The sequence below is a fragment of the Onychomys torridus genome, chromosome 4 (assembly GCF_903995425.1).
Source record: "Onychomys torridus chromosome 4, mOncTor1.1, whole genome shotgun sequence".
Taxonomy (NCBI): Eukaryota; Metazoa; Chordata; class Mammalia; order Rodentia; family Cricetidae; genus Onychomys; species Onychomys torridus.
Genome location: NC_050446.1, coordinates 110396453 through 110412340, shown reverse-complemented (window position 1 = coordinate 110412340; position 15888 = coordinate 110396453). Strand labels below are relative to the sequence as shown.

At 39.3% G+C, this 15888-nt stretch overlaps 1 protein-coding gene across 13 annotated transcripts in view; it reads right to left on the bottom strand.

The window, feature by feature from the left end:
- Positions 1–15888, bottom strand: part of Plcb4 (phospholipase C beta 4) — a 378383-nt gene that overhangs the window by 109040 nt on the left and 253455 nt on the right. For all 13 annotated transcript variants that reach the window (XM_036183210.1, XM_036183211.1, XM_036183212.1 and 10 more), the window contains 3 exons: positions 7954–8034; positions 7066–7125; positions 5350–5493 (listed from right to left, as the gene is read on the bottom strand). In XM_036183210.1, the coding sequence (XP_036039103.1) occupies positions 5350–5493; positions 7066–7125; positions 7954–8034 (285 nt within the window). The remainder of the gene's footprint in view (positions 1–5349; positions 5494–7065; positions 7126–7953; positions 8035–15888) is intronic.

Here is a 15888-nt window from a genome sequence, read left to right as displayed (position 1 = left end):
CTGCAAACCCTCTGGTAGCAGAATCAAATCCCATATTGTCCCATTCTGCATACATGGAATCTGAGTCATCTCTTTTAACAGTGGATCCACATTGCATGTATCACACTCTTGGTAGGCACTCATAGCAACCTCATTATCAGATGAGTTGTTCTCAAGTAATCCCTATTTTACTTAATAATGTCTTCAAGCATAAATGTACTGATGCTGACAATTTTATCAGCACATATTGTAAAGAGATTTTACTTTTGTTATTATGCAATGTTGCTTTCCTTATATATTAAACTTTATCAGATGTATTTTGGGGAGGGGAGTCCATATAGAGCTTGGTAACATTTGTGGTTTCAGACATTCACAGTGAGATCTTGGAACCTGTTTCCCCAAAATTAGGGCAAGAGTACTGTATATCTTAACCACCTGTGTTAGCATTGATTGAAGTGGCCAGCATAACTGTCTTCAGAAAAAAAAGTGTTTATCAAGCACTTACAAAGTTCTGGACACTGTTCTGGAAAGCAGGGTAATGGATAAAGAAAAACTGAAGTGTTCCAGGCGACAGAGCTACGAGTAATAGTCCAGCAGGGACTGGAGAACCAGGAAAAAAACAAACAAATAAACTTTCCCATAAGCAGGGGAAAGAGCAAATGGCCAGTAAGTCCCCAGGAGTAGAGGGCAGGCAGGGAAGCCTAGGCTGGATTTCTGAGACTTGGAAGCCTTAGAGGTTCCCAGGTGGTGAAAGCCCCCAGCTGAAAGGGTTTATCTTCAGCTGCTATTCTGAGGATGGACTACAAGGGGCAAGGCCAAGGTGAAGACACCAATAAAAGATGGTGGGAGAAGAGAAAGTAGAAAGCAATTTGGTCAGGAGCACAGAGCAGAACAGTGGTGGAAAGAAGCGACTGTACTCTGTGTACACTAGGGAATGGAGCTAGAGTAACAGGTAAGAGGTGGTTTGGGAAAGTGGGAGGACGCTGTGAGAGGTCTTGGCAGAGCAGCTGAGATAAAGACCACTGCTTCTGGAGCAGGGATGGCAGAAGAGAGGTTTGCCCCAGACTTGTTTAGGACACCATGTTAGGAAGGGCAAGCAGAATGGCATGGTGCACAAACCTGCTCAGGAAGTGAGAGTGGCGAGGAGAGCAGATGAAGAAGCCACAAGATGAGCTTCCAGAATGTCTTTTATAAGAAGTTCACCTCTGGAAAAAACACAATCATATTGTTTCTACAGTCAAATGACAAGAAAATACTTTGTAAGGATTTGAAACCTGAACTTTGAGAAAGCTGAATCATCTGGATTTACTGACTCATTAAAGAGCCACATAAAATGGGGGGGGGGGGGGAATCAGAGACTCTCCTTGAAAAGAATATAAAGATTTTCTCAGAGTCAGAAAGTCTCTCTTGAGTGAAAATTGGTCCTTTCTGGAGTCTGGATTAAGATAAAGTTGGCTTCTATTAAATGTTTGGAGCAGTGAATTCTTTGGAACAGTCAGACTGTATGTAGGATAATAGTCTAGGATCTGGGACAAGACTCAATGTCCCCTCATAATCAAATGCAATGCTAGAAATTCTCTGCCTGTACCCCTCATTGGTTAGGGCAAGAAATACTGGATGTTTATAAGACAACCAAACCAAAGCCCATGGGTACCCAGAAACTGAACTCAACTGAGAGACCACAAGCTGATGTAGTAAATCCTTTTGCCCCAACCTTAAAGGCCTACAATGCATCAATTGTATTATTTTCCCAAAATGTTTATGTCAGTTAAAATAAAATATTACATAAACAAATGAACATTCTAGTGACAAGAAAAAGACCTGTTGTTTTTAGAGCTGAATGTTTAAGAAATATTTTGTTTTAAAGCAAGTTGCTATTTTTTTCCTCCAAGTCTTATCTGGACTAGACAAACAACAGATTAAGAGAAGTCACAGAGCTATGGATTTGGTCTTAGTTACATTTGACTCCATGTGTATCCTTAATGTCTGAACTGTGTACAAGAAGCTACTTACATAATGTCCCATCAACAGACCACACTTAAATTCTGCAGCTCTAACACTGAAAGAAAGGCCAACAACTGAAACATACTTATTTGCTTAAAAGAAAACATTGAAAAATCTGTACATATGAATTTAAAAACTGATTCTTTGTTGTTACTAGCTTTTGTAATAAACTCACCACACACACTTTCATATATGCTAAGTGGGTCATTAACACATCCTGTGACCCAATAATTCAAGGACAATTGGTTTCACTCATGTGTGATTGGTATCACCTAGTCATACACACCTTTCCAGGTATTCCACTCTGCTTTTCTCATTGGCCTGATCTGATTTATGAATTTTCCCACCTTTTTGACCTAGTCTAATCCCACTTACATTTTATATAAATACACTCAGTGGCTTGTATAATCTATTAGGGGTGCATCTATCCAGGATTGGGAATAAAATGGTAATGTAGAAAATATTGTCAATACTGAAGGCAGTTAAGGTCCTAATCTTGACTCATATAGTCTTTTAAGTATTGAAAGCAGGATATGGGCATCATTATCCATCTACATGCATATTCACTGAAAGAATCAGTGAAATTCAGGGAAAAGTTATTACACATAGTTAGGAAAAAAATGGAGTACTCAATGCTGTCAACAAGCACTCATTAACCAGAAGGACATGATGTAATAGACTGTCCAATCTGAACAAGGAGATTTATTATTTGTATATTATACCATTAGTGAAATATAAACTTCTAAGTAACAGTTCTGAGAAGCTGAAATATTTTCCCACTAATAACAGTAGGATTAAATAGCCATGAGTCTGAACTGAAAATCAGAACAGAATTATGGATAGTCTCTACTTCCTGGCAACCTGATTTTTTTTTTTTTTTAATGAAAACACTACTAAAAGAAAAACAGTTGAATTTTATATTTGAGTATATACTATCCACCTTTTTAGCACTCTACATCTAACCTACTCATTTGTGTATATTCCAGAAAGAGATACTGAAATATAACAGGCTAAGATTGGCAACAACCAAAAAATAAATAAATAAATAAATAAAAATAAAACCCTGAGATTCACTGATTTGTGCCATCTTCCCAGGACCTTGCTTGTTTGAGGCTTAAGGTGATATAGCCAGCATCATGTTGTTATGGCCTAAGTTTAAGGCTGGGCTTGGGTCTAGCCTCCTGAGTGGTCTTTGGAATTCCACAGTTTATCTGTTGTGTCTGAAAGATAAGATTCTGGGAGGCCCATGCCCAGCTCCCATCATAGCTGACTCTGACTTTGGCATCATAGAGGCTAACATAAGGATGCAGTACACAGGGCACTTTCAAAGCAGTAACTCCAGCAATGTTCACAATCCCACAGAAGATACTTTTGTCCAATTCCCATTTTACAGAAGAAAAAAATGAGACAAAGAAGGGTAAAGACTGTGTCTATGTTCCTAGTTGGTAAGAGGAAAAATCAAGGATTTCTGCTAGGCTAATCTGAGCCCAAGTACAGATTCTTGAGTTCGGAAAGAGTCACAGTGTTTCTTCTCAAAGGAATTGACAATACAAGGTGATGAATGCCAAATACACAAGTTTACAAAATTGTTTTGTTTTTTTTTTTAAACTTCAAGTAGCCAAATATCTGTATCTGATTAGCTAGTCTTCTTCACTGCCAGAATGGATCCCCCAGATTCAGTGTTGCTATGGCAAACAGCAACAAGAAAGACCTTTACAGCAAACATGCAAGCCTGAACTGTAAGACATGGCAACAATGTTTGTCTAGATCAAGGTCAATAATCCATTCAAATTAGTTTCCCATCTGAGCAGAGCAATAAAAACTTGAGAGGCCTGTAAAAGCTGTTCTCCCCAACTGAGATGACATGAACAATAGCATAAAACCTACAAAGCCACTACCACAAGGTCAGTGCCAAAGGCTGTTATGCAACTTGGAGAGCCCATTCCTGGTTCCAAAGGCACAAGGCAAGAGCCTCTCAAATTTCTGCACACACATGAGTTACTGGAAGTTTTTGTTTCAAATTCAGATTCTAGATCAGTGTATCTGGGTGGCCCTGGGACTAGTGTGTAATGAGGCCTTGAGTCAGGCCAATGCTTCTGGGATGAGAGCATGCCATGCAAGTGATAGAGAATGAGCCTTGTGGTCTCAGAGTGAGCAAAACTCAATTCTGCCACTTGTTATACCCAAAGTGCATGCTTGTATTACTTTGGTTTCTCCAAATAATTTTACTAGTCCATTTCCTTCTAGCTACAAAAGTCAGCCTCTCCAACAATGACTTTCTCACTAAACCTACACTGTATTTCTACTTATGAAATTAATGGAAGACGAAAGACCTCTCCTTGTTCCAAACCCATGACTCTATAATGGAAGAGTAAAGGATTGGTGGCCTTCATATAGATTACTTATGCTCAGAGGTCAAGTCCCTATAAACAAAGGATTTGAAGAAAAAGATTTAAGTTTGAAGCTTCTTTGGCCAAAATCTTAGAGTAGCTTGCTAGGGCAATGGTTTTCTGGATGTCATAATGCAAGATGGATCTTAACTCAATACTTCAACAGCCTATCGAGGAGAAGAGTTTGGGATTTTTTAAGCAGCTGTGTTTACAGTCTTCAATACAGTAGCCATCGGTTGTCACAGCTACTTTTCACTTTTAATGTGACAGGGCTGATGTGAAAACACACACTAGATTTCAAACACCACAAACAAAAGAATGTGAACTCTGACACTAGTAAACTTTATGCTTCTATCTTACTAAGATAACAATTTTTGGGATAGGTTGGGTTAAATACCGTATTTTATAGAAATAGTTATACCCATGTTGGCTTCTGACACTTAGGATGAAACCCAGGGTATTAAACATGCTAGACATATTCTCTACTACTGAGCCATTCATTAATTTTTTCTAAATTTTTATTACACTTTTTACTAGAATCTTATCTATGCCATGCATGCTCTCTCCCACAGCTCCACCTAAACAATATATGTGGTCTACATTCTGTTTCTGGTGGGCAGTACCAACAAATATACATGCTGCTCAAACAGAAAGGAGCTTCTTGTCCCCCATTCACATCCATTGATCCCAGCAATGCCAGAGTACCAGAGCACATTCAAGTGATAGAAAGCCTGGATTAGCTTTCCCACAGCATTTCACACCAGGTATTGAGGTGATGATCCACATGAGTGACAGGTGACAAAGGTCTTGTGTTTGCTGAATTTTCCACACAAATATGCCAGTAGAGCAGTGGCATTTTAAAAGGTTAAAATGATCAAACAGTTCTAAATTTCATATTAAAAACTATATTAAACATAAAAATTTGCACACACATATAGCATATACTCATTGGGGAGGGATGCTGTTGGGATGGTACCTTAGTTACTTCTGGGTTTTCGGCCACCATGTAAGTGAAGCCAATGTTCACCAGATCTGTGCCACTGCAGACACACAATATCCGTCCTTCCAGATCATTTTCAGATTTTCCAACAGCTTCGAGAGCAGCCAGGATTTTGGGATCCTGTAGATGTGTAAAAATAGGAAAAAATATGTTAGATCACAGAGTGTGGAGGAAAACTCAGTGAAAAGAAACCACATTTGGGGTAAAAATATACCTTAAAGGGAAATGGTTCCTACCCCCATTTAAAATCCTAGTGAACTAGCATTATTATAAAACCTGGAGAGATAAAGTTTCCAATATTACAGAGTATCAGAATCCCCTCAGGAGGGTGGTATGCTTTTTTTTTTTTTTTTTTAAACTTTAGAAGACTTGGCTCAATAGTCTTGGTGTAGATTTTTAACATAAATCTTATTTATTTGTTTTGACTGTACATATGTCTATGTTTGTGAGTACCTAGTACTCAGATGGTTAAAGCCATTATGTGAGTTTCAGGAATTGGTCAGAGTCCACTGGAAGAACAGCCAGTGCTCTTAACTGCTGAGCCATACCTCTAGCCCCTTAGTCTGGATTTTTGATTGTCACTATCAGAGAACTTCAGATTTAGCAAAGTTCAGGAAAGACCATGACTGGTATGTGTTTGTGTCTATAAATATCCAAGGGGCCTCTTACCACAGAACATAGGCTTACTTACCATAAATAAGCACATCACCACAGCTACTACCACAGGCTATTCTTATGAAATGAAGTTGTGATTCTTAAGCAGCTTGGATACAAAGACCAAGTATTTTTATTTCTACAATCTATGCATCTTCACATGGAAGGAAAACTGTGAAAGTTTACCCTAATTCCTACATAAAACATCACATTTATTTTCCAGAAGAAATTCCAGCATGTAGTTACACAGGAAACTTAGCTAACAGCTGAAAAATAAATAAATAGGAATAGATTTTGTTTTGGATATCTGAAAACATGCAGGGCAGGTACACTGAAAGAAATCAATATTGTGGTAGGATATTCTATGAAGAGACACCTTTTAATTTTCTAACACCGTTATACGTATAGCTTCTTATTCAAAGAAACCAATCTCTGAAGATCACTGGTTTTCCTCTCAGAGGGGAGCCAAGCTTTCTGTGTGAACAGTGTCCTGAGTGCACAAATGAAGAAATACGGGGTACTTCAGCCTTGGAAATCTCCACATTCATCAGCCACACATGAAAAGCAAATCACTGATAGCAAAAGGATAGAGTAAGTTTTAAAATTAATTTCTAGATTAAGGAATCTGTCACTCTGACACTGACACCATACAAAGGTTTTAGTTTTCAAGGTTATATATTTCTATACATAACTGAAAATCGTGTAATCAAAATCACCTAAGAGTTAGAGTTGAAATATCTACTCTGGGCCTATCCTTAAATCCAAGTTGATGATTTGGGGCAATAAGAAATTAAACAGAATCCTAGAGATCATTTTTTTCAAGCCTTGTAAACCTATGTTGAAGAGAACAGCAGGGCCAGCAAGGTGGCTCAGAGGGTTCAAGTGCTTACTGAGCAAGCTTGACAACTCAAGTTTGATTCCCAGAGCCATATAAATAAAGGTGGATGGACAGGACCAATTCCACAGGAATATCATGGTCCACTCACACTCCCGCCCCCAACACACACACACGAATGACAGCCATCACATCACATTTACCTTTGGTATGGCTGCCAGCCGAATACTGTTGATGAGGGAACATTCTAGCACTTGTCCTTCCTGAAGAGAGAGCACACACCCCAGCAATGAATTTAAATTCTGCCAACCTCGTGGCATAGAGTGCTTAACAAACATTTCTAAATATAAAATCAATGCCGTTCAGGGAAGTAACAAAATGCAAACCAAGTAACAGTAATGATTTCTAGCGATCAGAAAGAAAAGACTCAAACTTATTTCATATATATGAACATACTCATATATATAGAGAGATACATATAAATGCAACTCTGAATGATTAATTAAATATTTACAAAATGCCACTGCATTTATACACACAATAATGCCTATATATCATTAAATATGTGCATATAGAAAACATTAAGTAGGAATAATGCCAAATTTTATACAATTCCAATTACACCTTTCTTGGTTTAGGTTCCAATGCTCATTAAATGTGAACATTGTGCCACACATCTGATTATGCCCCAGGGTTTAATGAGGTGAACTCTCATTTAATGTGCCTTTTAATTTCAGCTTGGGAATGATTTTCTAGAAAATATTCCTAACTCTCAAGATTAAATAAGACCTACTTTGTCTAAGCTTTCATAACAATGTCAACTTCTCTTTCCCAATGCTCAGTGACTTGTAGCTCTTTTAAAAATGTCCCACTTTGTCCCTCCAGTAGACTCTCTTAGAGTTACACTGCATAATGTTTTTAATTCCCCAGTATCCTCAATGCCTGGGACAGGAAAGCAAGTGGAGAAAAATCTCAAAGGGATGAGTAAGTATAGCATCCATGCTCTCAAGAGGAACTTGGTCTACCTATTGAGAAATGCAATGGCTTGAGCTAGAAGGTGGGCAGGACAAGCTGCTGCTCTTAGGCCATACCTTGCCTTCACTCTTCCAGGTCAGGAAGAAGCCAAATTCGTCCACTTTGAAGAGGCAGTTGGGCTCAAACACAAAAGATTCCTGTTAAAAAAAAGAAGTGTGATGGATTCTGTGACTTGCAACATTTTGAATTCAATAAAAATTCAAGTACGTTTGAGTGTCCAAACACAGGACAACAAGCAAACACACTTTGCATCTGGATCCTAACACCTCCATTTCTGATGATACTGTGGAACATTTTTATTTAGAGCACTGTGAGGTCTTTTTCTATATCAAAAGACTGATCTGTTAATAGACAACCTTCCTCTAGAATACATTCAAATTTAATGGCATTGATGTCCTGTACTTAATACAGGAAGAGTTTCCCGAAGGACTCAGGAGAGGAGCTCCTGGAAGATAACCAAGTGTTGCCTGTTTGCCCTCCATACAGGACACACTGCTGCCTGTAACTGATCCATATCAACACTAGCCACGGTGATGTGTCACCATAAGTCCTCTGGGGCTTCTGATACACAATGCATTGAGTACTGCTGTGGAATTTGGCTCCTAAAACTCAATGAAAACCACAGAATCAAAGCTTCAATTGAAAAAGAGTGTTCTCCAAACTCACGCACCACAGCAGATCTGCCCTATGTGCCAATGGATTCCTGGGCCATTTCATTTAGGAACGCCAGGAAAATCTGTCAGTGAGAGAAAAAGAATGTTCGGGAAATTAACCCAGATGCTCTGTGCCCTCTGTTTGCATAATACCAAGGCATGACTCTGTGCTTTGACAAATCTAGGCATTCTTCTTATGATCTAAAAGAAGCCAACTTCCTAGATTATCGTAATGCCAACAATTAGGAACCTGTCCTTTCGGCAGGGATAAAGCATCACCAAATAAATAGCAATTACAAGATTAACGTTCTGTAGAAAAGCACACATTAAGAAAGGCACTTCAGATGCTTAATTTTTCACATACAAATTTATCTTTCTTAATTCCAGGAAAACAGCAACATTCATCAAATCAAATCCAATGTCAAGAGATGGCCACCATAAGGTGGCAGAATCCAGGGGCCTGGCAGCCCTGAATAATGCTGGCCTTTAATTGGGGTAGTTTACTGCAAAGAATCACTGTATGTATCCGACTCCATAGCGGGCAGTGGGAACTCCACACCAGTTATGGGAACTGCAGACAGAGCAATGAATAAGACAGAGGCAAAGGCAAGACCACTACCTTTGGAGACAAGATCCAGTTCCACCACTGTCTGTTTACCTGCTCCGAATAGACTCTTTGTGTCTCAGAATCCTAAAACTATTTCATTCATGAAAGGATGAATGGACAGATAATTTTGTCAAATAAAGTATTTTGCTATAGGCCAGTATGTAAAAAAATAAAATAAAAAAATAACCTGTTCATATTGAAGGGATGGCACCAGGCCAGGGGAGAGAGGGCAACATGTTGAGCTAGGCTGTGTGGAGAAAGGGACCTCTTTTCCTAATTCATACACACTCATTTCAGAAGTTGGGGTGGCTCTGAGGCACTGTCTGGGGAGACCCCCCTTGGGCCAGGGGCACCATTTGAATGCCCTTGAAAGAAGTTACTTCTAGCAGAGCCTGATGGTGCAGGCCTGTAATTCAAGCTACCCAGGAGTTGAGGCTAGAGGATCACAGATTCAGTGCCTACCTGTACAACTTAGTAAGACCGTCTCAAAAACAAAAAAACAACAACAGCAAAAACATTCAACTGATGATCAGGATCAGTGGAATAGTACTCAATTAATATACTCAGGGCCCTTGGTTCAATTCCTAGGACCTCAAAAATGAAAAACAAAACAAAGCAAAAACTAAAGAAAAAAAAGAAGAGAAGAAGAAGGAAGAGGAAGGAGAGGAAGAGGAGGATAAGAAGGAGGAGGAGGAACTAATTTCCAAAGCAAGATAAGAAAATTGAGCAAAAAGAACAAAATACAGTAGAATGGTAAACCAGGGAGAGAGTAAAGTGTAGAGACCCTCAGAGATAGCTGCTGGATGATCCCCCCAAGTTAGACAATGAAACCTGTTTGCCTCTGTGGTCATCAGCAACTAAAATAAGATGAAATACTGACAAATGGCCTATCTGGATCATGAGACAAAACCCTATTTGTTATTGTGTGAAGCAATGGTCAGGGTATAAATCTTCCCAGAGCCTCACCTAGAAACCCTGACTGACACTAAAATAATAAGCCTACGATAAACTCCTTGACTTAGCTTGACCAAACACATCCAAACTGCCTATGAAACATCATAGCACAGATCTGAGGGCTAACTGACAACCAGCTGAAAGGAGCTAGAGTGAACCTACTTAGGTTTCTACTTCCTACAAACAAGCCAAACACTGGGCCTCCACTGATGGTAAATAAACACAATCTCTGTTCTTTTTCTCCAACAGTAGTTTTATATTTCACATGGGTACTTTCAGATTAGAACTCAGGCTGTGGCACCCTGGCTAGACCATATTGATATCTAAGACCCACGGTCAGGTACATTGTCTACAGGGAACTGTGGATGAAAAAACTGTAAAAGGAGGCCAGGCTTTGTCTCCTTTGCAAATCTGTTTGTCTTCTAGTTATCAGATAGTAATTGAATCTTCTGGTAAAGAAAACATACCATAGCAGAACTTCTTCCAGGGAGCCTGGTTTTCAGTTCTCTTTGGAGAAGCTATTCCTTGGAGTTCAAGGGCCTGGTTGGCTACCCAGCCCAATTGCTACTTTAGGCCACAGGGAGTCCAGGCTGGAAAGGGCCAGGAATTCTTGTGGAAATTCTGAACAAGTGGCAGCTAGAGGTCACTTTTCTTGAGAGAGGCAAAGCATCACTCTAGCTGCCCATAAAGCTGCCAGAATTCTATTTCTGGCACTAGGATCCCTGCTCAGAAGGCTGTGTGCCACTCAAGGCTTCTAGAGACACCTACCACCTCATCAAACATGGAGTGCATGATAAGCTCTCTGCTATTTTTTAGTCTGTGCTATCTTCACAGTATTCAATAGCATGGCCTAAGAAAATATTCAAATTGATTTAGCTTAATATTTTCCCATTCTTTCAATTTCAAAAGATATTCTGTCAAGTAAAATTAAATCCCCTTTCTTCTTTAATGGAATTACAGAGAACTCAGTATGCTGAAGGTAGGTGGGTGGCTGTTCAAATAACAGAATCTTTAGTGTGATTGTGTCTGTACTTCATGAGTATGGTTACATATGTACAAGTGTGCACATGCATGTGAGCTCCAACAGTTGATGCACCGAGTTTATGTTGATTGCTTATATATTGAGACAGGGTCTCTTGCTGAACCCAGAGTTTGCCAATTTATCTAGTCCAGCTAGCTAGCTTACCCTGGAGATCCCTCATCTCTGCCTCCCTGGAGTAGGTAGTGGAGAATCAGAACTCAGTTCCTTACACTTGTACAGCAAACACTTTACCCACTGAGAAATGTCCCTAGCCCCATAATTTTGATTTCAACATACACTAAAATCCTTTCTTTCCTACCTTCCCTTCCACCACAGTTACCCAAGTTACCCCCTAATGTCTATGTTTATATTGTGGTCTTTGCAACACAAACTATGGTAGAGTCACGCCTTATTTCCAGCTATGGCCAGCTGTTCTGGATAGGCTAATATGTGGTTTAATTATAATTTACTTAAACAGGAGTGGTGCAGGACTCATCTTTCCCACTTGGACCTGGAAGATTCAGACTTAGAGGAGTGAATGGAGTGAGGGCTTTTGCATTACATCACACGTTTTACACTTTTGAGAAAGAGGACTTGGTGATTTGAATGATACTGTCCCCATAGGCTCTGATATTTGAATATTAGGTCTCCAGCTGATAGTATTGTTGGGGTAGGTTTAGGGGTGGCCTTGCTGGAGGATGCATGTTACTGGGGGTGGACTCTGAGGTTTCAAAGCCATGTACGATTCCCAGTTTGTTCTCTCTGCCTCCTGCTTGCAGTTCCATATTTGAGCTCTCTACCTGCTAATCCAGCCACTGTTGTGGAACATTAGTTTTAAGATGTGTTAGATTTATTTATGCTGCAGAATGTTTGTTTAATGATGCAAAAGATGTGTTGCATTCGTTTATGATGCATTTCTTTAACTCTGTAAAGCTGTGTTACTTTGCCTAACACACCCAATTGGACTAATAAAGAGCTGAACAGCCAATAGCTGGCAAGAGAAAGAAATAGGCAGGGCTGCCAGGCAGAGAGAATAAATAGGAGGAGAAAACTAGGCTTGAGAGAAGAAGAGAAGAAGAGGAGGATCCAAGAGGCCAGCCACACAGCCACACAGCCACACAGCCAGTCACAGAGTAAGAAGGAAAGAAAGGTATATAGAATGAAGAAAGATAAAAAGCCTCGAGGCAAAATGTAGTTAAAGAGAAACAGGATAATTAAAGTTAGAAAAGCTGGCTAGAAACAAACCAAGATAGGGCCAGGCATTCAGAAGTAAGAATAAGTCTCTGTGTATTTATTTGGGAGCTAGGTAGCAGGTCCCCAAAGAGTAACACCATACCTGTACCTTCCCTGCTATGAAAAACTCATATCCTTTTGGTACCATAAGCCTAAATAAGCTTTAAATTTCTTTAACTTCTTTCTTTAAGTTGCCTTTGTTATGGTGTTTCTTCACAGTGATAAAAAATAACTAATACAAGGACATTCAAAGAAGGAGGCACTCTACAGTAGTTTGGAGACTCCAACCTCCTTGCTACAAAAAACTGCTAAAGTATCTTGGCAGCCCTGCTGAGTAACCTTGAACTTAAGTTTTCCTATTTACCTGAAAATGAAGAACACTGACTCCAATCTCAAAAGACATTCAAAGAACTAAACAGAGTCTAAGGAGTTGGGAAAAGACCAGTGCTGAATAAACAAATGGCTGTGAATATGCTAGAACAAATGCAAATAAGTTTTGCATAAGGCATTTCACAAATACTACCTCACTTAAAAGTAACAAGAACTCTATCAGGTTTTAGTAGATTTGCCACAACAATGCAAATGTGCCATATAATCACCATGAGCTACCCAGAGCTGTGAAACACTTGAAATGTGGTCGACAACAGAGGAGCACAATGTTTATTATGATTTTAATGTAAAGAGCCACATGAGGTTAGTGATTACCACCACAGTCAGTGCATTTTTACACAGGGGAGAAACTGTTCACAGTAATTTCTTCAAAGCTATAGCCAATGAGTAACAAACCGGAGATTTGAGCCAATTTCTCTGAGTCTGAATCCCTGTCACTTTTATTCTCTCAACTCTAAATAGAAATCCATTATGTGTATCACATTTTCTTTATCCATTCATCAGATTGACACCCAGAGTACTTCTGTTTCCTAGATTTTGTAAATAGAAGTGTAATGAACATGGATATGCAATTACCTCCATAGGAGGACATAGATTCCCTTGGTCCAGGGATGATATATAGCTAGGTCATATTGTAGTCCCGCTTTTTCTGAGAAACCTCCAGTCTCTTAGTAGGACAGGCCCATAGGGTTGAGGAAATTGGCTCAAACTAGTTGCCAAGGCATGCCCGTAATGTATTTCCTTATGAGCCAACTAGGAGTCTGCCTGAGGACCTAGCAACAGACAATGTCAGAGTTCCTGATAATGCCCAGCCAATGAAGGACGGCCATGCAATGTCACTAGTTTGGGACATGGTCTGGGTGCTGGAAGAAGGGTATATAAGGCCTTTGTCATTATTGAGTAAACGAGTCTGCTTTTTGTCTTCACCTGACTCCCAGTGTCTGTGTCGCTGACACTGCACCTTTTTACCCCCTCCCCCAAAGGAGTCATTAGGACCAAGCAACACAGAATAACTTTCTAAAGTGGCTGCTCTACTTTATTTTCCTACCAATAGCATGTGGGGTCTCCCTTTCCCACATATACCAGCATTTGTTGTCATTTGTATTTCTGATGATGGCCATTCTGACTGGGGTGAGGTGGAATCTTAATGTAGCTTTAATCTACTTTTTCCCTGATTGCTAAGGCTACTGATTTGTTTAAAAGTATTTCTTAGTCATCTGTATTTCTTGTTTGGAGAACTTCCTGTTCAGTTTCTCACTATGTTTCATTTGGATTGTTTTTCTTGAAGTTTATGTTTTTATTAGTTCTTTGTACAGTCTAGACACTAATTCTCTGTCAGATGTATGAGTGGCAAAGATTTTTCTCCCTTTTTGTGGACTCCCTCCTATTCAGTTGACAGTTCCCTTTGTTGTAGAGTCTTTTAGTTTCATGTTACCTTATTTGCCAACTAATAGTCTTATCCCCTGTCATACGGGAGTGCTACTCAGTAAGTCCTTACTGTGTCTCCATGTTGAAGTAGATTGCCTAGTTTTCCTCTAGCAGTTTAGAAGTGTGAGTTCTCATGTTGAGGTCCTTGATCCATTTGGAGTTGAATTTTGTGCATGCTCAGAGATAAGAATCTAGTTTCATCCTCTACATATTCACATTGTTTTCCCAGCACCATTTGTGGAAGATGCTGTCTTTTCTCTAACGTGTATTTTTAATATCTTTGTAGAACAGGATGTTTAATGAGTGAGTGTTCATAATTATGCCATTATCATGTAAAATTTTCTTTCAGATACTAGCACCAATAAAACACCCCACTGACCTGCTGGTTTCCCTCAATGTAATCTGCGACCTATGACCACTCCTCCTCCTGTGCTCCAGCAACAGGACACCTGAACTCCACCTGCAACTCACCTCTTCCAACTTCTTAGGATATTTGCTGCTCATAATAGGTGCCTTAATTTAGTATATTTTCCTATGTTTTTTCTACAATCCAAAGTCATGTCCCTTGATTTTATGTAGAAGTATGTATTTTTACATTACAGCTTCCTTTAGACAGTGACAGAAACATATAAAGATAAAATATCTTATAATAATTAGAAACAGCTTTATGATCAGATAAATCTAATGCAAATGTGGTGGTTAGAAACTCATTTCTTTATTACTAACTAGAGATAACAACATCAAGAGCACCTCTCCCCGGTTACTTCCAGGTCCTAGAGAATTTGGCACAGAGACTGAGCCCAAGGCAGGCACGGTGGCACACACCTGTGATAACAGCAGTTGGAAGGCTAAGTAAAGCAGGAGGATTGAGAGTTGGAGGCCAGTCTGGGCTATATAGTCAGATTCTGTCTTGTTAAAATAAAACAAAATCACAGTATAATATTAACCAAGTAAATATTTGTCAATTGTTACTATAACATACTAATAATTCTTAGTGTTGCTAATAGAGATTATGTATCACCAAATAAAGAAATAATGTAAACATCATCAACCCTAATTTACAGATGAGAACACTGATCCTAAATGAAGTCTGGCCAGCTACCTAAGAGGACACAGAAAACAGAAGGTGAGCCAGAGCTGTATCTGCATTTTAACAGGAAATGCATCTTTGTTTTGTGAGTTATAAAGAGCAATATTCCTCTTATGTACATATTTCCTTTAATCTAGGATACAAATCTGTGTATAATGAAATTGTTTTCTATGGAATGATCAACTTGAGTTTGTTCTTCTCCACCCCAGATGTCTTTTTTTGAAAGCCAGTCTCTGGTCAGTGTTTATGTCATGCTGCAGCTGGCATAGAGAATAAGTCATCAAATATAATGCATATTTATTTCCACAGGGTTAGGCTCTTAATTTTCAGCACTGTGATCACCCACTGAGACCCTAGTGAGATTCAGACTATTAGTAGTTTCTTATGGAGGCGGTAGGCAGGCTCAGGGAGTTCACAGCTTTCACGAGGTCCTTAGGTCTCTTTGCTCCTTGAGGTTATAAAAGAGGTAAAGGGCTGATTGAGGTAGGATTTTTTGGTAGTGTAGCTGCTCCTCCACAGCCCAGTAATACAATTGTAATATATAACCAAAGCCTTGAGCAGAACCTTTCTTTTGTATGCTAATGCATTCTCTACCTATTCTTCACTTCTCTCCTT